Raw genomic sequence first — 26,368 nt, 5'->3', positions numbered from 1 at the left:
AAATAGCCACTATCACGTAGAAGAGAATTTCATTTTAACTTTCACTTAAATTTAATAAAATAAATACATGACCTCGAAAAGAAAGTGAATAAATCAAAAGAATGCGCGTCGACTAGACTAAAATTTCTCTTCCGTGTATGCAAATTTACTGCTTATGAAAAAACGAATACAAGTGTAATGTAATTCCTAATCAATTTACGTTTATTAATCTTGGGTTTTGTCGTTGGGAACTGCATTAAATCACAGAGAACTTTTCTCCGCTTGTGGGCCACGACCCAGAATTGAAACATACGCGCGAACGCTAAGAACCGTTATCATATTGAATTACAAATATGAAGCGAGACCAGAGAGCCGGCAGGCGTCGGTGCAGCAACTTTTTCAAGATATTTACGCCTAATCGGTCGGTGAACCGTTTGTTTACCGGGCCCGGCCGCCGCGTCCGCAGCCACCGTGTGTAGGTCAGTGCCTGGTGGTGGCAGCGCGGCACGCAGTCCGCTGCCGTCGAGAGCCGCGTGCGCATCCCGCGCGCCGTCATGGATATCAGCCGACCGGACCCCTAACTTTAAGCAAATACTTCATCGAGCAACTGGAAAGTGACCTCTTTTCCACTGTTCTTTTTCAATAATGATAGACCTGTGTGATTGATCAAAATTTAATTGTGACAGTGATTGTAAAAAGTGGTCAGTTTCAAAGGATATCCCAAAAAGTGACAAGGATTTCCGCAAAATGGTAAGTTTTTATACACACCAAATCAAATAGTTGCTAATCTATGTTTAAAATGTACCTAACGGTTAATTATGTTTTTACACCCGCAGTAGATCTACACGTATATACATTAATCTCTCTTCTCAAGATTTTTTTTTTAATGGAGATATGTATTTATTTTATCATCCATCTATATATATTAAAAAAAAGAATTGTCTTGATTGCCGTTCTATTAACGCACAGCGTAAACCGCTAGGGTTAGAAATTTTGACATTTCTTTTAGGTCGACATAAAATAATAATCATAATGTAGGCACACACTGAGAACTATTTCTTGTATATTCCATCCCTAAATGGGTTAAATAAGGGGTGAAAGTTTATAGGAAAGTCCGTCTTTTTTTCCAAATTATATGCATGAAACTGTTATTTATGCTTTCAGTTAAAATGAAAGGAACACATGTTTCAGGGTTTTTGGTAACCGGGTGGGGCTAAGAGTGTTAAATAGTGTGTGAAAGTTTTGACTTTAGATGGAAGCCCGTCATTTACATCCATGAAAATTGGTTTTTAGGCTTTCAGTTAAAAATTAAGAAATATTTGTTCCGGGATTTTCGGGAATCCATTTTTCAAAAAATCCACGTGAGCGAAGCCGCGGCGGGTCCACTAGTTAATGATATCTTTGATAATACAATAGCATTTAAGATATGCGTAGAATTACGGTCTAGTTGCATGACAGGTGTTTAAAGTTACGTTACGGTAACCGTTACAATTTAACCTCTAACTAAAAGCACAATTCAAGTGAGTTAAGCGTCATACCGCCATTAAGGTTAAAGGTATCAATTTAGTCCAAACTTAACAAACACTTTGCTTTTATTGATAGTCAAAGTTTAAAAGTATTCGTAACGTGACTTTAACTAACTATCATGTAACTGAACCTAAATGACATACGGTCTAATGTAGCTTTAACTAACTACAAATATATACTATATTTTCATAACACAATCAAGTTATGCACTATAAAAAAGCTTAAAGCCTTATTATCACTGTAAAAAAAAAGCTACGAACTCAATAATAAAAAATAACTAGTTAATCAATCATTTGATCGGAATTTCTATGCAAAAGCTGAGAGCGCTGGATTAAATAATAATAATACGAGTACCTACATTATCAAATAGCACTGACCCAAACCTACAATAAATAATGTCATAGTTTAAAAACCGGACAAGTGCGAGTCGGCTCTCGCTCTTTTAGGGTTCCGTTCATAATTATGATCATCATATTTTGGCTTTTACTCTTTGGGTACAGAATTCTAAAAATCATTGATGAAGAGGCATTCTGCGTGTATTCCAGCCCTACTCCTAATCTTAATATACGGGTGTGCAGAAGGCATAGCGTTACTTGAGACTAGGTTCATATCAATCCGTACTTGTATTATTATTGTAAACTACATATTATGTAATTTATAGTTTAAGTTACTTCTGGATAAAGTAGCTTTCTAATAGTGAAAGAATTATTTAAATCGGTTCAGAAGTTTCAGAGTTTATCGATTAATTATAAACAAACAAATAGTTCCTCTAGATAATATTAAGTTTTTAGACGTAAGTTGTCTATATACTTATTTAATTTGTATAAAGTCGTTAAACGAGAATCGTTATCTCTGAGTTGGAGCTCAATTTTAATGCTTACTACCGTTATTAAGGAACAGTTTTATTTTAACTCAGAGCCGTACAAAAATGCAATCTGCAACATTCTGCAATTGATTTCCTTCATATATCATCCTTCATATATCCATCGTATGTCATCGTTTCCGCAAATTTCACTAACGATCAGCAAACGGACAAAAACCCTATGGCATCGAACCTAAGACAATGGCAGAGTAACTGTGTCGTCAACCGGAGTGCTAGAGACGGTGTCTACGGCGTGAGACTGCCATTGTCATTCACGTGGATTGCGAAAACTGTATACGAGATAAATCACTAATATTCTACCACAAAAATTAAACCTATAGAACCTTAAGATACACTTCTTACGCGCTTCTCGATACAAATGTATTACGTCTATTATTCTATTTTCTATTATTTGTTGTTCTAGATCTAGGTATAACAATTTCAAATCTCTTTAATTTGTGTAAAAAAATGTTTTCTTTTGCCAAAAATAGGCGTAATTCGAAACATCGATTAGCAATCATCACTTTTAATATTGACCGTTTTTGACAAAAAAAACCTTGAATCTAAAACAAAATTCATTCACCTGGCCTCTCTCGGGATGAGATGCAGATAGAAGGAAAGGGTGAGACCCACAAATAACGTTGTTTCCGTCATCTGTAGATACAGCATTGTTTTAGGTGCCACCCGCCAACGAATTATCGCTTCGATGAAGCGCGCTCACGACAATCTCCGAGACTTACGGGACTTTCACTGGGAGATAGCCGATATTATAAGGAATAACTTAGGCGACTTTTATTTTAGAAAAAGTGTTAGGGTTCTGTGCAAAAAAATTAAGACTTACGAAATTTTACTTTATATCAAGGAAAATTAAAGAGTTCCTACGGGATTTCAAAAATCTAAATCCACGCGGACAAAGTGCGGTCATCAAGTAGTTTGTAGGTACCTTTGATATTATAAGATATACTAACTATTTACAGCGCAGAGTAATTGAAAATTTTATCGATTTATGCCATGCCATTACATGTGAAGAAATTTCTTTTAGTTTATTGACCTCGGTAGATGCGAAGAGCAGTGGGATGATCATTTATCCTTGTCACACGTGCCTTTCTAGATTGACGGACAACCATTTATTCTGTACTCACTGATGCCCGCGACTTGCTCCGCGTGGCCTTAGGGGTTCTTGAAAAATATATGACGAAATTGATGCGCAACTCAGCATAAATGTACAACCAAAAAAGAAAACAAGCAAATATCAATGTACACCCAAACAAGAAAGCAAGTTAATATTGCATTGTCATGCAGTTCCAACTTAAGTTTAAAATTTCTAGACTAGTTCAACGGGAAGTTAGTTTAAAATATATTACAAGATTTGTACCGGGCAGACAAACAAACAAACAAACAGACTGACAAATAGTTTTAGTCGCAGTTGGATAAAGATTGTTTTAAGGTAACAAAATCCGGTAATCTTATTTAGAAATCTACCCAGACTGCTAACATTGGGCAAAGGAGAGTATGCCTACGCAGTATCGTCACGTGACATTGCGCACCCTGTGGAATTGGTCTACCTTGGATAAGATGTATAATTAATTAATTCCTAAGCATGATGTAATTTTTGTCTATCTCGAAAATATACTATTTTTCTATAAAAATAAATATAGTAAAAATAATCAAGAAACAAGCAAAATATGTATTGTTACTGCCTAATACTCGCTTTAGGTATATAGGACGTAAATTGGCTGACATAGAAACACGGTTTCGACAGGTTTTTTTTGTACATTAACAAGATACAAAGTTGATTCGCATCTGGCAGTAAAATAATAATAACTTAAACATGCCATACTCCAAGATCTCACATCGAAAAACAACATCATGTTGAGTTCATAACTGAAACCTACGACACCCATGTGAAATCCTATATACTTACTTAATATCTATGTGTAATCATTAAATCATGTATCCTTAAGATATGTTTGCATTTTAATCATTTAAGAATATATTAATAGTAAACAAATAAAAGCAAATAATACTTAAGTATAATCTCTTCATTTTTTGACAAATAACAATGTTTTTTATCTGAAAAAATATATTTAAATACCTGACGGTTTGGCTACAGTACCTCAAGTGTGTATATCAGTGTGTATTTCTACTGCCGCTATAAAAACTAATAAAAAAAATTCCAATTGGCCGCCGCGAAAAAAAAAAATAAGTGTTATTTCTCGTACAACGCGCAACGGTACGGAACTCTCCGTGTGCTACTCCGACTCACACTTGTTTTTTAAATATTCGGAGTAGTGAAGTTCTACCGTCGAAATTCGACGCCAACTCTCTGCCTAAAGAAAAGGCAAGTCAAGATCGTCGCGCGTCGCTCAGCAACGCGGCCACCGCGCTTGTATGCCAGCCTCCCTAGTCATCAACGCATCAACGCATGCTGTACTTTTTGCCCGCATTCTTTTTACTAACGAATATCCTCACTACATTTCATTTCTGTGTAGTCTATGTTTAGCTTCTCACATTTCTGCGCATTTCTACAGTAATTTTATTGTAAACGTTAAAGTGCAATAACATATTTTTGTACAAAAGATGGTATGGTAATGCAGGAGCATTCGTTTGCCCTCTGCAAGAAAAATAATGCATTGTTTAATCAAAATTTTATAGCAACCTTCTGTCATTTTTCAACATACTTGAGTATGAATATTTTATTGCAGCTACCTTATTTGCAATTTAACGTAGGTACATACCTAATAACATTCGTTAGGTATATTATATTAATCTGTATAAGTTTATGTGAACTAATGTAAGATTTTTTTAAACTCTAATTAATAATTAATTCATGATTATACCTATTAGGTTTAGAAGGCATTCACGTGTTAGCAATATTATGTAGGAAACCTTTATTTTTTCTCTTTAATATAAATAAACACAGCAAATTAGATTTCCTAAAACTGGCAAGCAACGTTTAACAAAACTGAATATAAACTACGAATAAGTAGGTTATTCAATACCGTATAGATACCTAATTATATGATATAATTCGTAACACAATGATGCGTAATGACTATGTTATAATAAAAGCCACACCCTATAAAAGTATCAAAATTGCCTTGAGAAAATTGTTGGCAAAGGATATTGCTTAAGCCTTCAGTGTGGCGCAACGAATGAAATCCGGAAAACTTCCCGTCAAAACCGTCGGAAGGGATTGCACTATTATACTAACTAGCTCTCTAGTCTCTACCTCTTAGTTAATGGCTTTTATAAAACCACTAATTAGGAGTAACAGTTATTAAACAAATCTCTCACGTAACGCCTTGACCCTTGGCATGGCTTAAACTACCTATTAAAGAAAAAATACAGATGTATTAAAAAGATAAAGTTTATAATTAATTTAGTAAGAACACGTAACCACAAGTACCATACTACTCGTAATATTTATTATAAAAGCGAAAGTGTGTCAATCTGTTTGCATGCTACCTTTTAAAGTTCTGTACTTCAGAAGGAAAAGAGTCCCTTATAGTCTGTTGTCTGTTTGTCTGCCTATCCGTCGTGTCTGTCAAGAAAACCTATAGGGTACTTCGCGTTGACCTAGAATCATAAAATTTGGCAGGTAGGTAGGTAGGTCTTATAGCACAAGTAAAAGAAAAAAGTAGCCAAAGACCGTGAATTTGTGGTTACATTACAGAAAAAAAATTTAAATGTGTTCACGAGAAAATTAATTTACTAAATCATATATTGATGGCGCAGTCCGTCATTAACATACAGTGTTATGTATATCTTGTACGATGGTATGGAGCCCTCCGTGTGCAAGTCCGACTCGCACTTGACCGGTTTTTTATTCCGTTTAACCGATTTTGACTAACGGTGCAGATTGCAGAGGATAGCTTGCTTCCCGGACGGATATAGGCTTCTTTTACCCCTCTGAATATCAAGGATTCCAACGCGATTTTTGAAACCCCCCTTTTTTTATAGAATAGTAGCCACGCTAATCATGACTAATACTCCCCTTTCCCCTCCAATTAAGCGTAAAGCTTGTGCCAGGAGTCAAGTGGGTACGACAATAGTGCAACGGGTGGGGTTTGAACCGCCGACCTTTCGGAATACAGTCCGCTCCTCAACCGTTGAGCTATCGAGGCTCTAAATAATAAGGCCTTTTGAATAATAAATAATCACACTACAACACAAGCAACTAATCACTAGCAAAACATAATTAACTTAACCTGTCTGGTAGCTCGTGGTGGTGGTATGACACTCAAAAGTGTGCCATCATACGTAAATGCGTATCCATATTCATATGCAAACTGCTTGAGCAATTCAAAATAAGCAAAGTTATAATAGTAGTAACTTGTAGTGTAACTAGAGAGCGAAAATGCGACTACTAATTAGTGGGTTTGCGCTTTCTAAGCATTCTTAGCAATGGACAGACTGATCATTTATCATGGAGAAAAAAATTGTTGAATAATCTCGCTACAATTCACTTCTTAATTTCATACAACTTCATAATTTGTTTCAAACAAATTAAGAAGTTGCAGATACCTACGTAGACATAGAGCTAAAAATAAATGTAAGTAAATATCGCGTTATCTACTTTGACTAAATGACTGTATATTTTTTGCGACGATGCGTGATTAGGGGTCTATCAAAATCAATAGTTACCAAATAAATTACTGATTATGCTGTGTGTGTCCACTGTCCAGTCATAGACATACAATACATCAGGAAATTCAGGTGTCTTTAACGCATTGTTATGAAAATCAAAATATCAAATAAGAACAATCCTGCAGGCAGAATACGGCACGGAAACTTTTTCTTGGCATCTAACAAGCATACCTAAACCCCATTGCCTATAAAGTTTCGGTTATACTAGTATAAACTAAAAAAAAAAGATGAATCGAAACCAGTGATTATTTTCTCTATTCCTAAAACTTTTAGTTTACCTAATTAAGGCAAATATGTTTGTCTCTTTCCACTTACTAATAGTTCTCACAACTAGATAATAATATACCTAAGCATGACCTAAGAAAGCGAGTGAAAGCTAACGAATTCCCAGTTACTAAAAGGGCACAGCGCTGCGTCGTCGCAAGCAAGTATCTAAATCTACTCTATTCGAATTAATTGGCACGCTACTGAACATGTATTAAATTATTTGCTTTAATACAGATTATTGTGCTACTTTAGCTTGCACTTTTTTTATTATTCAGATACAGTTAGCCCTTGACTGCAATCTTACCTGGTGGTAAGTGATAAGTGCCTTTTCTCATATATGTACATTGTACCTACATTATTTAGTGAAGAATCAATTAAGAAAATGTTAGCACGAGATTGCTATGCTAGAATACAACATTTTCCTCTTTCTATGATCTAAATCATTATTTTTTATTGATGACTGACTAATCTTTTTAACGATCCAGGTTAACTCCAAGGGCTAACTTGTATCTAAATAAGAAAAACGATCTTATCCCGACCAGAAGCTGGCAGGAGCAGAATAAAGTGATTGGCGACAAAACCTAAAATTTTAATAATCAAACCAGTAAAATTTTGGATTTCGATGCACTCCACAATAAGTATTCAAAGGTAAGGTAGGTAACTGTAACGGTTTCTTGACGTGAAACCATGTGAAACAGATTTCTTGTCAGATTATTTCCAATGACACTGCCTAGTGCGGATGTTGAAATTACGCAAACGGTCTACATCGTGGCATGCTATATTATGTACATCCACTATTGCGTTTTCATCTCCGTGACTTGAAGTTCAAGCGTACTGCATCAAGGCCGGCCATGCTTCACTGCCACACATATTATTACATACGTACCTACTAAGATAACTGTATCAGTATAAATAAATATCACGCAATTGGTTTTTGCTTTACTTTTGCTGAGATGATTACCTATATGTGCAGTTACTGGTATTAACTAGTATACTTTAACTCTCCGTAATTTCCTTAAAATATATAAAAACCCAGAAACCTTTTCGGAGAAATGCGGCGCGTAGTTCACCGCTTACTAATTTCAACGAGAAGCTACGCAAACTAAGGGAAACTAAAGTATAAAATAAAGATAAGGTTTAATTTTTACCCGGCTATGTATGTATGTACGTATTATTGACTCCAATATTGAAATTGCAAATACATTTGAGAATTTTTTCCAGAACATTCCAGTCATCACTACTAGTTCCCTTAGCTCTTCACCAACAGAAGCCTATGATCTTCTCAGGGCCAATGTCACTGAATGCGGTGTGTTGTTTAGGTTTGAATACGCTACTCCATATGACATTGTTAAAGTGTTCAAATCTTTACAAAGCAAAAAAACCGGAGATCTGTGGGGAATATCAGTAAAAATAATTAACAATATTATTGATATTATTGCGCCATATCTAGCCTTAATTTTTAATGAGTCTGTGGATACAGGCGCTTTTCCAGATCTCATGAAATGTAGTAAATTGATACCTCTTTTTAAATCGGGTAGCAAAAGTGACCCAAACAATTACAGGCCAATTTCAATTTTGCCAACACTGAGCAAGATATTTGAGAAAATCATGCTCAACCAACTGCTTCAGCATTTCAATTTAAATAAGCTACTCCATTCTGAACAGTATGGCTTCACTAAAGGTCGATCAACAACCGACGCGGCCGCAGTGCTGTTAAAGCATATATTCAATGCGTGGGAGGGGTCACAGAATGCCATTGGTATTTTCTGTGATTTATCCAAGGCATTTGATTGCGTTGAGCACGAGACTCTTTTAGTTAAATTGAGCCACTATGGAATCAAAGACACTGCGCTTGGTCTCATTGCGTCCTATCTTAGTGATCGTATTCAAACAGTATGTGTGAATGATGTGAAGTCATCCGGATCAGCCTCACTAATGGGTGTTCCTCAAGGCTCTATTCTAGGTCCTTTCATGTTCTTAGTATACATAAACGATTTACCATATGTAGTCCAAAATATTTGCGATATCGTACTATTTGCTGACGATACGTCTTTGATTTTTAAAGTCGATAGAAATAAGGACAATTTTGACGATATAAATGGTGCCATATCTCAGGTAACTCACTGGTTTACTGTAAATAATCTACTTTTAAATGCAAAAAAAACTAAGTGTATTGAATTCGCACTGCCCAATACCAAGAACACAAGTAACATTAATTTAATGATAAATAATGATATTTTGAAAATAGAAGAGACTACTACATTTTTGGGGATAACCTTAGATGCGAAGCTGCAATGGGGCACCCATATATCAACTCTTGCTGGCAAACTAAGCTCTGCTGCTTACGCGGTTAGAAAGATTCGACAATTAACTGACGTGGAGACCGCAAAGATAGTATATTTTGCTTATTTTCATAGTATTATGTCTTATGGAATCTTAATATGGGGTAGAGCGGCAGATATTGGGAGAATTTTTGTATTACAGAAAAGGGCAATACGCGCAATTTATAACTTAAAACCACGCGATTCACTTCGAGAAAAATTTAAGGAAATAGGTATCCTTACCGTAGCCTCTCAATATATTTACAACAACATAATTTTTGTAAGACAAAATATTCTTAGTTACAAGAAGGTTGGCGATCTACACAACAGGCTGACTAGACACCGTAACAGGCTTGCGACTCCTACGCTCCGTCTCAGGAAGGTCCAAAAGTCATTTGTGGGAATGGGTATAATCTTCTATAACAAAATTCCTCAGTCAATTTTGGACTTGCCTTTACACAGGTTCAAAAAATCTATTAAAAATATGCTCCTGAGAAAAGCATATTATACTATCGAAGATTATGTAAATGATAAAAAAGCGTGGATTTGAACTTCGATTCGCTCCAGCAATGCGCAGGACTTCAATTGCTTTTATACATGGCATAATATTGTATATCAAATCTTTGAAAAGAGCAACCGCCGAGTTTCTTGCTGGTTCTTCTCGGTAGGAAAGGCATTCCGAACCAGTGGTAGATGCTTTTGACGATTCGAAAGAACTTGTAAAAGTCTAATTGAATAAAAACATTTTGAATTTTGAATTTTGAATTTTGTGTATGTATGTAATATGTATGTATGTTTGCATCCAGACTCTGTGTATTCCACCGTAGATCCTAAACTACAGGGCCGATTTTGATGAATGGGGTGTCATCTGATTCGTTGTGAAGGTCTAGGTGACATAGGCTATATTTTATACGAAAAAATTGACTTAACGAATCTAAAAATTGGGGGTCTCCAAAAACTTTTTTTGCTATTGTATCGAGTGGGATGTCAAATTAAAGAGGATAAATTCTTAGTTCATTAATATAAATGTACTACACTACTAAAGTATACCAAGCGATAAAAAAATATTTTACTATATTAATATTTCAGCGTTTATTGAGACGATCGTAGTCGGATTTTAGTTTTCGACTTTATCTTGTAAGTTGTAAGTAGGTACCTATGTCTCTTCTGAATTGCCAATTTCTCATTATCGTGCTAATTTCACCTTGTTGTTTGTACCGAACACATGTTAAAGTAATAATTATAATAGAGCCTCAATAGCTCAACGGTTATAGGAGTGGACTGAATTCCGAAAGGTCGGCGGTTCTAACCCCAGCCGTTGCACTATTATCGTACCCACTCCTAGCACAAGCTTTACGCTTAGTTGGAGGGGAAAGGGGAATGTTAGTCATGATTAAAAATGGCTAATATTCTTTATTTTTTTCTTTTTAAATTGATTTTACCAGTCAAGAAATAAATATATTCCTACTTTCTCATTCTCAACTTTATCAATTTAAAGTCATCTGAATAAAACGGTTAATACCCTAATTGTTTTACCCAATATACCTTATCGCATCTTGTAATGTACAAACATAGTTACATAGAGTCAGGTCATAACAGTAATTGAAATCACGCAATTGAATGTTAACAATAGGAAATCATTTTCAGTCACAATGTAAGCATGCAATTCTTGCATACTTAGGAAGAAAGTATAGTTTAAAATAAAATCGTTAGGGTAATTTAGCTTTCTGTGTATTTATTTAAATAAGTACACAGAAAGCTAATTTCAACATGAGTAACAATTGTTCTTTGTATGTTTTGACTATTATTTAAACGAGATTTATATCTCGTAGAAATCAACTTCATTTTATTAATTCATAAATTTTCAAATTTCCAAGTATCTTATTATAGTCTTCGATTTTAACTTTAGAAGTTGCTTGGAATCTTCGAGATTTGAAAATTGTTTGCACAATGGCTATGAAGGTATAATGTCTATATTAACAAGTGTAAATTTAAAATTTATAAAACAAGTGAAGGTTACAGTAATAACTAGAAAAGAACTTTCAAACGGCTGAACCGATTTTCTGGGATTATAGTTAAGAACACTCTCGATAAAAGCCACCTTTCAAACAAAAGAAACAAAATTAAATCGTTTCATTAGTTTAGGAGCCACGATGCCACAGACAGATACACAGATGCACACGTCAAACCTATAACACCCCTCTTTTTGGGTCGGGGGTTAATAACTCCTGTCTATCAACTAGCACTACTTTGTTTACTTATAAGCTTACGTAAAGTCGCATAGTAATAATGTATCAAAATAATAGATCATATACTTATCAAGACACGCGACAGCGTGTCTCGCCAAGTTCGATTCTAATAAGAACGGCGGCACGCTGACAAGTGTATATTACACGAACCATTTCGAGCTACTTTTGACCCCCCCATAACTCAAAAACTATTAAACCTACACATTTATAATTTTGCATATCTATTAAGGTCTATTTGATCGCTTAGAAACCCAAATTTCATGAAAAAATCTTTTGCAGTTCTCAAGTTATTAACGTCTGAAAAGTGCCATTTTTAACACTCACTCACTCACTCACTCATCAAAAACCTAACCTACTTCCAGGTGAGTTAGAGACTTGAAATTTGGTATAGTGATAGGTAATTAGGTGTATACAAAGGAAAAAATCAGAAAATAGCAAATTATGTTTTAATATGTCATATATTATAGGACAAAGTTATTGGGGCGCCTTGTAGAGAACAGCAAGTATGGATCGAGGCACACATTTTAAGTTTGTAACACTGTGTAATTACCTACCTACTTTCACAATTAATAATAGTGCATTTGTTTATATGCTCATCTTTAGGGATCCTTGACCTGTGATCAAAGCCATAAATAAGTGGTCGCCGGTTCGAATTTAGAAATTATGAACGAATAGGTTTGAAGGCAAAATTATTTCATATTATACCTACCTACTTGAAAACAAACAATAATGAACCCTATTACAGGTATGTGTTGTCTAATATACTAGTTGATGCCTGCGACTTCGTCCACGTGGACCTTGTCCTTCGTTTCAAAAACTGTGATTTTTTAAAAATAGCTTATGTCACTCTCTAGGTACAAGTATACTCACGTAAAAAATTACGTTGATCCGTTGCTCCAATGCGACGTGATTGAAGGACAAATCAACAAAGAAATATTCGCTTTTTAATATGGATTGTGATGGGTCATTAACTTCCAAAGCAAGTAACATAACATTATAACTACATATTAATGTATGCTAGTGACCTGCCTCGGTTTTGCTCGGCTTTGCACGGGCATGTAGTATGATATTAGGTCCTTACATATGAAATTGGCGTTTTGTAAGGGAAGAACAAAAAGTCGATTTTTTTAAATATAATATATTTATTTAATCAAAGTATTATATACCATTGCTGTCTATGCACTTTTGCCATGTCATAAAACCATTCAGAAGGGAATCAATAAAATCTTTGAAGGCGCTTTGGACTGACCCATCGGAGTTGAATTTTTTCCATATATAAGAAGTTATCAAAATTTCTAAAAAAAATGGTAATCTATTGGAGCAAGGTCCGGGGAGTAGGTACGGTGGATATCTTAGACATTCCATTTGAAGCTCCTCTAATTGGGTAGCCGTCTGTTGTGTGGTCTAGCGTGGTCCTGAAGCAGCAGTGGCCTAGAGCGATTGACCAGCCTCAGTTGTGTGGCAGCTAGCTTTTCCATCATGGTTTGCAGTTGCTGACAATAGACCTCCACCGTAATCGTCTGGCCAGTTTAAGAAAGCTGTGGTAATCTATTGGAGCAAGGTCCGGGGAGTAGGTACGGTGGATATCTTAGACATTCCAATTGAAGCTCCTCTAATTGGGTAGCCGTCTGTTGTGTGGTCTAGCGTTGTCCTGAAGCAGCAGTGGCCTAGAGCGATTGACTAGCCTCAGTTGTGTGGCAGCTAGCTTTTCCATCATGGTTTGCAGTTGCTGACAATAGTCCTCCACCGTCTTCGGCGGGGAGGGGCAACGCACGCACAACAGACGGAAACGTTTAAGTGCGGAAACCAGCCCAGAGAGAAGAAGAAGAAGAAGTCCTCCACCGTAATCGTCTGGCCAGTTTAAGAAAGCTGTAGTAAACGACACCGGTACTAGTCCACCAAACCCTTCAATTCTTCATTATCAACTTTGGTCTCCGGTCGTCACCGGGGCTTATTCTGCAGGTCAAAATTTCTAGATCAAAAACGTTGGAATCAAAAACGCACTATGTTTTTCTTTGCGAAACCACCGCCATACACATCATTAATCCTTCGAGCCGTTTCAGCAGCACTGGTGCCACGAAGCAACTCGTACTCGTAAATAACGTGATATTTCAAGTTTTCCACTTGTTGTTAGTGATCTTTTTATAAATCACATGGTTTGTTGATGGACAGCGAAACGTTAAAAATTAAAAACAGGTATAGTCGTACCGGCCGGTTAAGAGCTAATAGCAATAAAACTTTTTAACAATAGTGTTTTATATTATGAACGGTCATAAGCCCTAATGCGGTCGAGTAAAACTCAACCTAACGACTACTTGTTAAAGCTAAAAATTTATTACCTTTCCCGCAAACAAAGAAATTCTACGACTGCATAGGGTTGTCAAATAGATGTATTTTTCAAATTGCCACTATCATAACTGCACATAAGGCACATTACTTATAATAATAATGAAACAGATAACAAGATAAACATAATAATTTTTAATTGAAGTTTAGGTAGGTGTAAAAAGGTGGTTATTTTATCACTTCTAAAGAAGGACTGATCGGGATTTCCGGACTTTGGAGTTCCGTCTCTTGTTGCAACCCTGTTGTAAAATATTAAGTAAATCTGTTGTAATTATTCATGACGGCATTTGACTTTAAACCTTAGCGTAAACAGTTAAGTCAGCGTTTGGAATGGGTATATACCGACTTATGATCTTTTGGAATATTTTACCTAATTAGTTAACTTTTATGGCTTTTAACTCCGAACCGGCCGGTACTACTATACCACGGTAATGGTATGTACAGTATTCCAACTTCATACAAGCGGACGAAACGCGAGCTATACCTACGCACCTCGATGTCGGCAGGCGCTCGACACGCAGACAGTCGCGACTGTGCCGCAGTGACGAACGGGCGGTGTTTTGTTTTTCTAACAATAACCGCGCGATTTTTTCGTTGTATGTGAAACCCGATCAAAGAAGCCACAACTTCAGCTCAGAATGTCGGTATTTAAGGTACCGGGACTACAATAAGATTAATTCACAAACTTTTTTGATTGTACCCAGCGATGATTTTGTGGAATATATACAAAAAATGGAGAAAATGTTCCGAACTTCATTTAAAACCAAATATATAAATTGTAAAGTAGCTGCAGGTGTCTATAACCAAGTAAAAGACATTTATTCCTTTTTCTCTATCTTGCCCATGTTCCCCAAAACAATTTTTGATTAAAAGCTTTATAGGGATGCGGATTTTTTAAACTTTAAAATTTAATAATTCGTAACGTTCGTTTAATTTCCTACGTCTCAGTCGAGGCGCAAATATTTTTCGGTCTCAAATTATAAGACCGATTTGTTATTCAATCATAAACATGGTTTTTTAATTAAATCTACCAACCAAAAAACAACACGCATTTTTACTGAACATTTCCTATGCAATTCACAAAGTATTTTATTTATTTATATAAAAAAAGTATATTTACAATCACAAAACTAGATGGAAACACAAAGTAGGCAAATGTAATTAAACTGCTGGAGGCGGGCAGCCCTACCGCATGTTTACGTACCGCGCAGCTGTAGGTATTTATTTCAAAGATACGGCCGAGTTAGAATACTGTATAGATAATATTACCGTGACTATACCTAGTTTTGAAACAATATCGCACCACTTCTCGTTCAGAAATTACAAATTAGGCACCATTATTCTGTATCGAAAACAAAGATCTTCAATGGGGCAAAACGATGAAAAAAAGCAGGTAGCTTAGAAACAATAGTGCACATGGGCCTCCCTCTTGCAGCATGGTGGTATGTCAGCTGACTCGACACCAAAATATTTGCAATATTATGTTGTTTTAATAATAAAAATTGTAACCCACGAACTTCAAAAACATTTACTGATTAGTACTTAGGTAGGTACTGTACACATTATTGTTTTAATTTTAATAAATAAATATTAACTAACTTTACAAAGTGGTAGTAGTGGTTGAGATGTCGGCCTGCTCTTTAGGTCTGGGGTCCAGGGTTTGTTCCCGGACACGCACCTCTAACTTTCCGAAGTTATGCGTATTTTAAGCAATTAAATATCGCTCTCTTTAACGGTGAAGAGAATCAACTTCTAATGTATAACTAGTAAGTGGACACATGTGTTGAAAAACAGTTTATGTAAACTACTTTCATGTAATTTTACATTCTAAGTGGTCAAAAAGTTTTACCTGATATGCAAAGTTGTACGTGTTTAGGTTTAAGTATTTCTGTGTTATCAGGGGGTTGAAAATAGCTTTAAATGATTCATATAGTGATATATTAAGTATACACATTACGCATTACCATGCCAATACATCGCCTTATTAGAATTTGGCTGAATAGTGAATACTAATATGTATTACTCGGATAGTAGATATTAACCGGTTTTATTATTCTAATAAGAAAACTAGAAAAGAGTCGCTAATCTTCAAACGGCTGAACACATTTTCTTAGATTATAGCTATGAACACTCTTGATAATTGACTAAGCGAAGTTGCATAGCTGCAAGCTTTTTCAATCACGCAAAAATTTACAGGTATAGGATAATCCTAATAAATGAAGAGAAATTAACTTAACAAAAATTGATGATATCCCATCAAAAACATAAATGTGAAAAAGTGCCAAGTTCGATAGAGAAAATGAGAGATTGTAAGCTTCGCCGATAAAAGGTAAGCTTCGCCGACAAAAGCATTGATATCTAAATAGGTGCCAAGTTCTTATAGGTCTTTATATCATTCCTACAAGAATGTACAAGAAACTTTGATCGTTTTAAAATATTATTTTATGTTATTGAGTACATATAACTTGGCAAGTTTTAATAGTCGGTTAATTACATTAATTCCTCCTCTAATTGGGTAGCCGTCTGTTGTGTGGTCTAGCGTTGTCCTGAAGCAGCAGTGGCCTAGAGCGATTGACTAGCCTCAGTTGTGTGGCAGCTAGCTTTTCCATCATGGTTTGCAGTTGCTGACAATAGTCCTCCACCGTCTTCGGCGGGGAGGGGCAACGCACGCACAACAGACGGAAACGTTTAAGTGCGGAAACCAGCCCAGAGAGAAGAAGAAGAAGAAGTCCTCCACCGTAATCGTCTGGCCAGTTTAAGAAAGCTGTAGTAAACGACACCGGTACTAGTCCACCAAACCCTTCAATTCTTCATTATCAACTTTGGTCTCCGGTCGTCACCGGGGCTTATTCTGCAGGTCAAAATTTCTAGATCAAAAACGTTGGAATCAAAAACGCACTATGTTTTTCTTTGCGAAACCACCGCCATACACATCATTAATCCTTCGAGCCGTTTCAGCAGCACTGGTGCCACGAAGCAACTCGTACTCGTAAATAACGTGATATTTCAAGTTTTCCACTTGTTGTTAGTGATCTTTTTATAAATCACATGGTTTGTTGATGGACAGCGAAACGTTAAAAATTAAAAACAGGTATAGTCGTACCGGCCGGTTAAGAGCTAATAGCAATAAAACTTTTTAACAATAGTGTTTTATATTATGAACGGTCATAAGCCCTAATGCGGTCGAGTAAAACTCAACCTAACGACTACTTGTTAAAGCTAAAAATTTATTACCTTTCCCGCAAACAAAGAAATTCTACGACTGCATAGGGTTGTCAAATAGATGTATTTTTCAAATTGCCACTATCATAACTGCACATAAGGCACATTACTTATAATAATAATGAAACAGATAACAAGATAAACATAATAATTTTTAATTGAAGTTTAGGTAGGTGTAAAAAGGTGGTTATTTTATCACTTCTAAAGAAGGACTGATCGGGATTTCCGGACTTTGGAGTTCCGTCTCTTGTTGCAACCCTGTTGTAAAATATTAAGTAAATCTGTTGTAATTATTCATGACGGCATTTGACTTTAAACCTTAGCGTAAACAGTTAAGTCAGCGTTTGGAATGGGTATATACCGACTTATGATCTTTTGGAATATTTTACCTAATTAGTTAACTTTTATGGCTTTTAACTCCGAACCGGCCGGTACTACTATACCACGGTAATGGTATGTACAGTATTCCAACTTCATACAAGCGGACGAAACGCGAGCTATACCTACGCACCTCGATGTCGGCAGGCGCTCGACACGCAGACAGTCGCGACTGTGCCGCAGTGACGAACGGGCGGTGTTTTGTTTTTCTAACAATAACCGCGCGATTTTTTCGTTGTATGTGAAACCCGATCAAAGAAGCCACAACTTCAGCTCAGAATGTCGGTATTTAAGGTACCGGGACTACAATAAGATTAATTCACAAACTTTTTTGATTGTACCCAGCGATGATTTTGTGGAATATATACAAAAAATGGAGAAAATGTTCCGAACTTCATTTAAAACCAAATATATAAATTGTAAAGTAGCTGCAGGTGTCTATAACCAAGTAAAAGACATTTATTCCTTTTTCTCTATCTTGCCCATGTTCCCCAAAACAATTTTTGATTAAAAGCTTTATAGGGATGCGGATTTTTTAAACTTTAAAATTTAATAATTCGTAACGTTCGTTTAATTTCCTACGTCTCAGTCGAGGCGCAAATATTTTTCGGTCTCAAATTATAAGACCGATTTGTTATTCAATCATAAACATGGTTTTTTAATTAAATCTACCAACCAAAAAACAACACGCATTTTTACTGAACATTTCCTATGCAATTCACAAAGTATTTTATTTATTTATATAAAAAAAGTATATTTACAATCACAAAACTAGATGGAAACACAAAGTAGGCAAATGTAATTAAACTGCTGGAGGCGGGCAGCCCTACCGCATGTTTACGTACCGCGCAGCTGTAGGTATTTATTTCAAAGATACGGCCGAGTTAGAATACTGTATAGATAATATTACCGTGACTATACCTAGTTTTGAAACAATATCGCACCACTTCTCGTTCAGAAATTACAAATTAGGCACCATTATTCTGTATCGAAAACAAAGATCTTCAATGGGGCAAAACGATGAAAAAAAGCAGGTAGCTTAGAAACAATAGTGCACATGGGCCTCCCTCTTGCAGCATGGTGGTATGTCAGCTGACTCGACACCAAAATATTTGCAATATTATGTTGTTTTAATAATAAAAATTGTAACCCACGAACTTCAAAAACATTTACTGATTAGTACTTAGGTAGGTACTGTACACATTATTGTTTTAATTTTAATAAATAAATATTAACTAACTTTACAAAGTGGTAGTAGTGGTTGAGATGTCGGCCTGCTCTTTAGGTCTGGGGTCCAGGGTTTGTTCCCGGACACGCACCTCTAACTTTCCGAAGTTATGCGTATTTTAAGCAATTAAATATCGCTCTCTTTAACGGTGAAGAGAATCAACTTCTAATGTATAACTAGTAAGTGGACACATGTGTTGAAAAACAGTTTATGTAAACTACTTTCATGTAATTTTACATTCTAAGTGGTCAAAAAGTTTTACCTGATATGCAAAGTTGTACGTGTTTAGGTTTAAGTATTTCTGTGTTATCAGGGGGTTGAAAATAGCTTTAAATGATTCATATAGTGATATATTAAGTATACACATTACGCATTACCATGCCAATACATCGCCTTATTAGAATTTGGCTGAATAGTGAATACTAATATGTATTACTCGGATAGTAGATATTAACCGGTTTTATTATTCTAATAAGAAAACTAGAAAAGAGTCGCTAATCTTCAAACGGCTGAACACATTTTCTTAGATTATAGCTATGAACACTCTTGATAATTGACTAAGCGAAGTTGCATAGCTGCAAGCTTTTTCAATCACGCAAAAATTTACAGGTATAGGATAATCCTAATAAATGAAGAGAAATTAACTTAACAAAAATTGATGATATCCCATCAAAAACATAAATGTGAAAAAGTGCCAAGTTCGATAGAGAAAATGAGAGATTGTAAGCTTCGCCGATAAAAGGTAAGCTTCGCCGACAAAAGCATTGATATCTAAATAGGTGCCAAGTTCTTATAGGTCTTTATATCATTCCTACAAGAATGTACAAGAAACTTTGATCGTTTTAAAATATTATTTTATGTTATTGAGTACATATAACTTGGCAAGTTTTAATAGTCGGTTAATTACATTTAATGTTTAATATAAAATATAGTACACTTAGCAAGTTTTGATATTTGCCAATACATTCCTAAACTTAAACTAAATTTTATGTTAAACGTAAAATGTGATTTACTGACTATTAAAACTTGCCAAGTTATATGTACTCAATAACATAAAATAATATTTTAAAACGATCAAAGTTTCTTGTACATTCTTGTAGGAATGATATAAAGACCTATAAGAACTTGGCACCTATTTAGATATCAATGCTTTTGTCGGCGAAGCTTACCTTTTATCGGCGAAGCTTACAATCTCTCATTTTCTCTATCGAACTTGGCACTTTTTCACATTTATGTTTTTGATGGGATTATATTATAGTCCTCTAAAAAGAGACCTACAGACCTACATCATAGAGCTTTCTCTCTAACACTGAAGAAAATTCTCATGAGTCATGTCATGACGCGTACATTATTTTTGTCACCATGACATGTTTGTGATTTTGTGCGTACGAGTAGGTTGTACCTACGTATAAAGGGATCCGTGTCATGAAATTTCTGATTAGATTTTTGGCTAATTGAAACATTTTCTTTTGAATATGAAGACTGCCCGCAACATCGTCCGCGTGGAATATACCTACTGAGATTATTCATAAATCCTGCGGGAACTTTGATTTACCGGGATAAAAAGTTGCCTATGTGTTAATTCAAGCATTTCTGACATGCTAGGCGGAGCTTTGTTAGTGCCAAAACTACCGCTAACTACAATAGCTTCGGCTCAATTGCCAACACTATCTGTGTACCTCAACATATGATTCCATATAGATAGTAGATACCTAATTTAAAAGTGAAAGGAATATTTTCGCAAGCATTTTTTAAATATAAACTTAAAGATTACTCGAAAGTGAATCGTCAACAGTTGACTCTCACGTCGCTTCGCCGACCTGAGAGGAGTACCGTTATCGGCGAAATCGGATGGCGGTCGACTGTTGACTCATCTAAATAGGCTAGTGGTACAAACTTAGCCTCGTCCAGTAGTAAAAGCAAGCGTAGGAATCTATGCGAATGAATACCTACTTTATAACAATTGGTTAAGAAAGTATGAATAAGAATTTACCAACATATTATTATTATAACAATAGTTCATTAAGAATTTATGTGCTCATGCTCACCTGCAGTGTCTAATTTTTAGGACAAGTAAATTGGGTTTAGATTGGGGGCAGGCATACATACCAGTTTTTCTCATGACGCTTTATGCAGTCTGTACATAATATCGCGTCGCGCGTCGTCTGTTCTAGAATTATGTATGTATGTCGGTCAGAATATTTATTATTTTTATATTATCTTCAATCCCGGAAAATAAAAGAGTTCCCCGAGATTTTAAAAACCTAAACGCATGCAGACGAATTCGTGGAAATCTAATGTGGAGTGAGTCTAGTGTGGAATTCGTGGAGTGGCTAATATTCTTTAAAAAATAAACTTGGTCCGATTATGTAACGAAAAGTGACCAAATACCTATAAGTAGATATTTATAAAGATTGCGAATATCCATATCATTCGATACAGTTTTTGATTTATGCCGTTATAAATATTTTACGACAGAAAAGTGCAGTTATTATTGAAAGTGACATGCATTTTTTTCACTAATAATGTTTAGTCATTGTTTCGAAAACGATTCCATCCAATTCCACAGCTTAAGTTAGCCTTAATCAGCTAAGCATAAAGAACTTACATCTTGTCTTTAACTCGTAGATATACCAAAGACATCGGTCTCGGGCATGGTCTGCTACACAATAGTCACGTATTAAGCATTACTCGTAGAGGGAAAGCCAGTTTTCCGGGCTAGTAGCTCGAGGCGACTGCTATGCACTTCTCTCTTCAACGGTCCGTGCACCGCGTGATTGCGACTCGTTACTTGACAGTGAGACTTAGTACTTCTAAACAGACGTGTAATTACGACTTACAGTCGTACTAGTACAAAAGTCTTTTATTACTTTTAACGTATTAGATAGAGCTAACCCGCACAGCGAATAAAAATCGCGCGATTTATTTTCCGCAATTCTGTAACACTTGCATTCATATAAAGATGGCCGCCCTGCGATTTAAAATTCGCGTAGGAAAAAATCTGCGATTTGATACAAATTTGACGCGGTGCGGTATTAAATTCGCGCGAATATATCGCGTATGGCGCTCACCGCATTAGCAATGCGACAGGTGAAATTCCGTACGCGGAAAATAAACGCGCGAATAAAACCCGCGAGAATATCACGTAAGCTACTTACGTGAGTAGAACTTACAGTTGTAATCGCGGCCTTATTAAGATTTCTATATCTATACTAATGATATTATAAAGAGGTAAAGTTTGTAAGTTTATTAATAGGAAGAAATTTCTAGAACTGCTGAACGGGTTTTGAAAATTTGAAACAATATTGTATTCCTGAGTGACTATATTTCCAAAAAATTGTAATAAGCAATTATTTTCATAGTGCATAGTTATTTATAAATAGAATTAATCTATATGTATCTTGTTTAATATTTACAGGTAATAAGAAGACGTGTCCGTCTTCAGTTATGGTTGCCGACCATCCTCACAGTCATCATAGTTCACTGCGCGAGAGGACAGTGTCCATGGAACGACTCCCTCGACTTGCAAACCACCTGTATCTGTGCCTTTAATTTAGTCAGGCAACTATCTGTACAGTGCGATCAGGTATAAATAATTTTTCAATACTTCTTGATTTAAACACGGTAAACACACGACTAGCAAAATCTAATAATAATCATTCATATTTGTTTCAGGTTGATTTTCTCGTATTGCTAGCTGCTCTGAACTCAAGTGCACGAAAAATCTCAATAGATCTTTTATACATAAACAATTCAACAATTCCAACCCTCACAAATGAAATGTTCGAAAATTTAGCTATACACAACTTACAGATATCCGGATGTAAAGTAAAAAGAATAGAAAATAATGCCTTTAAAAGTCAAGGCCAGTATTTAAAGAATTTAAACTTACAGGATAATGAACTAACAGAGGTGCCAGTAAAAGCATTGCGAGTTTTAACTAGTTTATCTCTTTTGGATTTATCAAAAAATAAAATATCATACATCGAAAACTATTCATTTTCGACTCTACAAGACTTAACAACTCTAAAATTATCAGACAACAATATTACTCTGGAACCTCACGCACTCGCGGGTTTGGAAAATTCTCTTAAAAATCTTAACCTTAAAGGGACTAAACAGAAAACAGTACCTGCGTGCATAAGAGGACTCCGTAGTCTTGCATTTCTCGATCTTTCTCAAAATAGCATTCGGGAACTACCAGGACCCGACGGTAGCCTTACTTTTGACGGATTAGATTCTCTCACCGCACTTAATTTAGAAAGAAATCTATTAGTCAATTTAAAAAGAGACGCATTTACAGGTATTAAAAATACATTAAGCTCATTAAGTTTGCTAAATAATCTATTGCCCGAATTTCCAACGGAAGCGATAGCGACATTGTCAGACCTGAGAGTCTTGGATATAGGATTCAATCTGCTGAACAAATTACCGACCGATGCCTTTTTTAACAACCCATCAATAACTTTACTAGCATTGGACGGAAATCCATTACCAACAGTTCCGGAAAAAGCATTGGCTCACCTTAACCACACACTCAGAGGACTAAGTCTCGGCGGCAGATTCCTAAACTGTGATTGTCGCCTGCGGTGGATAATTGAGTGGATCCGCAACGGCGAGTTGCAAGTTACATCCCGTGAAAGAAATCCTCAATTCTGCGGCAATCCACCGCATTTTCGTGAACGCGGGTTTTATAGCTTTGAGCCCAATGAACTCGTTTGTGACTCAGAATCCACCGTGATAGCTACATCTCCATCGACTATGACTAACGATATCAGCACAAGTCATACCACAACTACCACTACAACTGAAACAACGACAACTAACAGTACAACTTCACCAACTACTTCAGGAGTGACTAACACCAGCGAAACAACAACTGAAGGAACAACTGCATCAATATCTTCCACAACTACTATTTCTACCAAAACGAGTCGCATCCCATCTTTACGGCCAGCTGCACCCACTTGGCGCCATGCATCTCACCAAAGACCACCCCTAGTGATGAACTTTCCTCCCCCCAAACCAAATATAGACGATTCTAATGAAGTCATTGTAAAAAACGCATACAGACAGGATAATTCAGTTATAATCCAATGGGATTCAGATGTGGCTAACATTCTGGGCTTTCGCGTCGTATATCGACTTTTTGGAGACAAAAGTTTCAAACAGGGACCTCCTCTCGAAGCAAGCGAAAGAGAATTTAAAATCAAAAACGTTCCATCTCAGGTACTCTTACCTATTTTGTTTCTCTGTTAAATATATGAATGTTAATGAATTGTTAATACCTACTAATGTAATATTTGTCATTTTCAGGAATGCATTGTCGTTTGCGTGATTTCATTAGAGGAAGTGCACGTGAGTCCAGAAACGGTACCGTATTCACAATGCCGTGAAGTTCGAACTGTGTCCGCCGCCGCTACTAATATGGATAAAATAACAATCGCGGCCAGCGCAGCTATATGTGGCACTATTGTGGTTGCTGTGCTCGTGTTTGCGGCTGCATCTCGTCGCCGCTCACGAACTGTCCATCGATTGCACACTCAGTTGCCCGATAAAATTTCGAACCCGTGTTGTGGGGGCTTCAACGGAACACCGAGCCCTAGCGGACCTCTGTCTTCGTTAGCTACACTTGCAGCATTTGGAAAACAACGCGAGTGGGACCAAGTTTCAGCATATAGTGCACGTTCTATACCAAGAGCACGTTCTTATACTGAACCGGCAGCTCCTGAACCATTACCGGGACGACCGGGGCGAGCTCGGTCACTAGCCGATGGACAGTCTTCACAACACAGCTATTCGCATTCCGGTAGATACGGAGCCCCTGGATACCCAGGCAGTTTATTAGGATCTAGAACCGGTACAGTTGCTCAGTAGCTCTTCATAATATAACTTACATTCTACGATTGTGATAACTATGTTGACACTTGTTTTTGTTTTAGATCTTCGACAGTCTCGACAATCTCTGGGAGCGGCGTCGGAGCGAGCATCTCGCTTGTCCTTGAGCGGGGCAGCAGGAGGCGCAACCAGTGGGACAGCCGGATCGAGGAGAAGGCCGAGGTCGAGATCGCGGCCCGCCAGTAGATATAGTGTAGGTTCACTAGGATTAGGATACTGCGATACCTCTGATAATAATTGGACAGATCACGATATGGATATTTATATGGCGCGTAATGCGACCACGAGAGGCGGTCTAGTGCCTTTATAGCGCGCGGAAGATGCGGTGAGGGGAGAGATGAAGAGGCATAGACACGGCTCACCGCCCCGAAGAGTCGCTAAGGCCCGAGCTACATGGAGCTCGCATAGAGCCCACAACTGCCCCCACCGGCACGCTCATCATCACGTCGGCACAAGCCAAAGAAGAAGTGGCGATATTACTTGGGAACGATTTCAATGTAAAAACGCACACCATATAAATAATTAAAAACCAGTGAAGAGCGTCTCTAAATGCAACCCTACAGAGTGTGCAATAAATAGTACATGAAGTGTACGAGTACGTAACAAAAATAGGAGAACTTTTTTGTATAGAATATTGTATTTATAGTTTTTATAATAAGTGAAAAGCTATTCTACAATTGTAAATCTTTAATATATTACTGGTATTGATTATCGGTTTATAGTGAATTATTTACCGGAACATCAGGAAGTTCATAGAAGGAAATCAATTGTAACTTTACCATTTGCCAGAGTAGATGAACAAGCTAAAGCAATATTTACAAGTATTAATTGAAATTACTAGCATTTAAACACATACCGGTAATTTAGTTGTAATAGGAAAAACAATTTGCAACAATACAGATTTTCTATTTCATTTCTTCGCTCAACTTAAGCTACGCTAAGCATAATAGGTACTAGTATTTCAGTGAATACAGAATATGGACCAGTGGATATTATATTCCTGTCTCCATTACATGCCTATTGTAAAACAATTTTATCATCTAAAATGCTTTATTTTTATTGTACATATATAACTATAGATATGTTAACACTTAAACAATTGAAGCTCAATCCGAATGGTGCTATAATTAAGTAAAATATTTATTTCTATGATTTGTAAATAAATTAATAAATATTAAATTAAATATGAAATATGAAACACGTAATTATAGCAATAAATATTATTTTAAAAGTTTATTTCCTCTATTTCTTTTCAGTTAAATATTTCTTGCTTAGATTGTTAGTGTACCAAAGATAGGAAAGTCGGCAAAGGAGCGTAACCATGTCACCGCGCTAATGTGTAGTAAAACATCATTGTAAAACCAGATGTATTTGCTTTTGTTTGAATGGGATGATATGTCTTTTTGAATTAGTTTTTTTCAATTCAATTTTATTTGCTGAT

At 36.2% G+C, this 26,368-nt stretch overlaps 2 protein-coding genes across 3 annotated transcripts in view; one reads left to right on the top strand and one right to left on the bottom strand.

Annotated features, from left to right (window-relative positions):
- The window catches only part of LOC123868869 (rab3 GTPase-activating protein catalytic subunit-like), an 81,161-nt gene that overhangs the window by 51,756 nt on the left and 3,037 nt on the right, over positions 1 to 26,368 (bottom strand). The window lies entirely within an intron of this gene.
- LOC123868862 (leucine-rich repeat and immunoglobulin-like domain-containing nogo receptor-interacting protein 1) lies at positions 188 to 26,069 on the top strand. The gene is made up of 5 exons (XM_045911506.1): positions 188 to 729; positions 22,448 to 22,615; positions 22,705 to 24,258; positions 24,346 to 24,889; positions 24,972 to 26,069. The coding sequence occupies exons 1-5, from the start codon at positions 727 to 729 to the stop codon at positions 25,235 to 25,237; spliced, it is 2,535 nt and encodes an 844-aa protein (XP_045767462.1). The 5' UTR covers positions 188 to 726; the 3' UTR covers positions 25,238 to 26,069.

The sequence above is a fragment of the Maniola jurtina genome, chromosome 1, assembly GCF_905333055.1.
Source record: "Maniola jurtina chromosome 1, ilManJurt1.1, whole genome shotgun sequence".
Classification (NCBI taxonomy): Eukaryota; Metazoa; Arthropoda; class Insecta; order Lepidoptera; family Nymphalidae; genus Maniola; species Maniola jurtina.
This window is presented reverse-complemented; position numbering and strand designations above follow the sequence as displayed.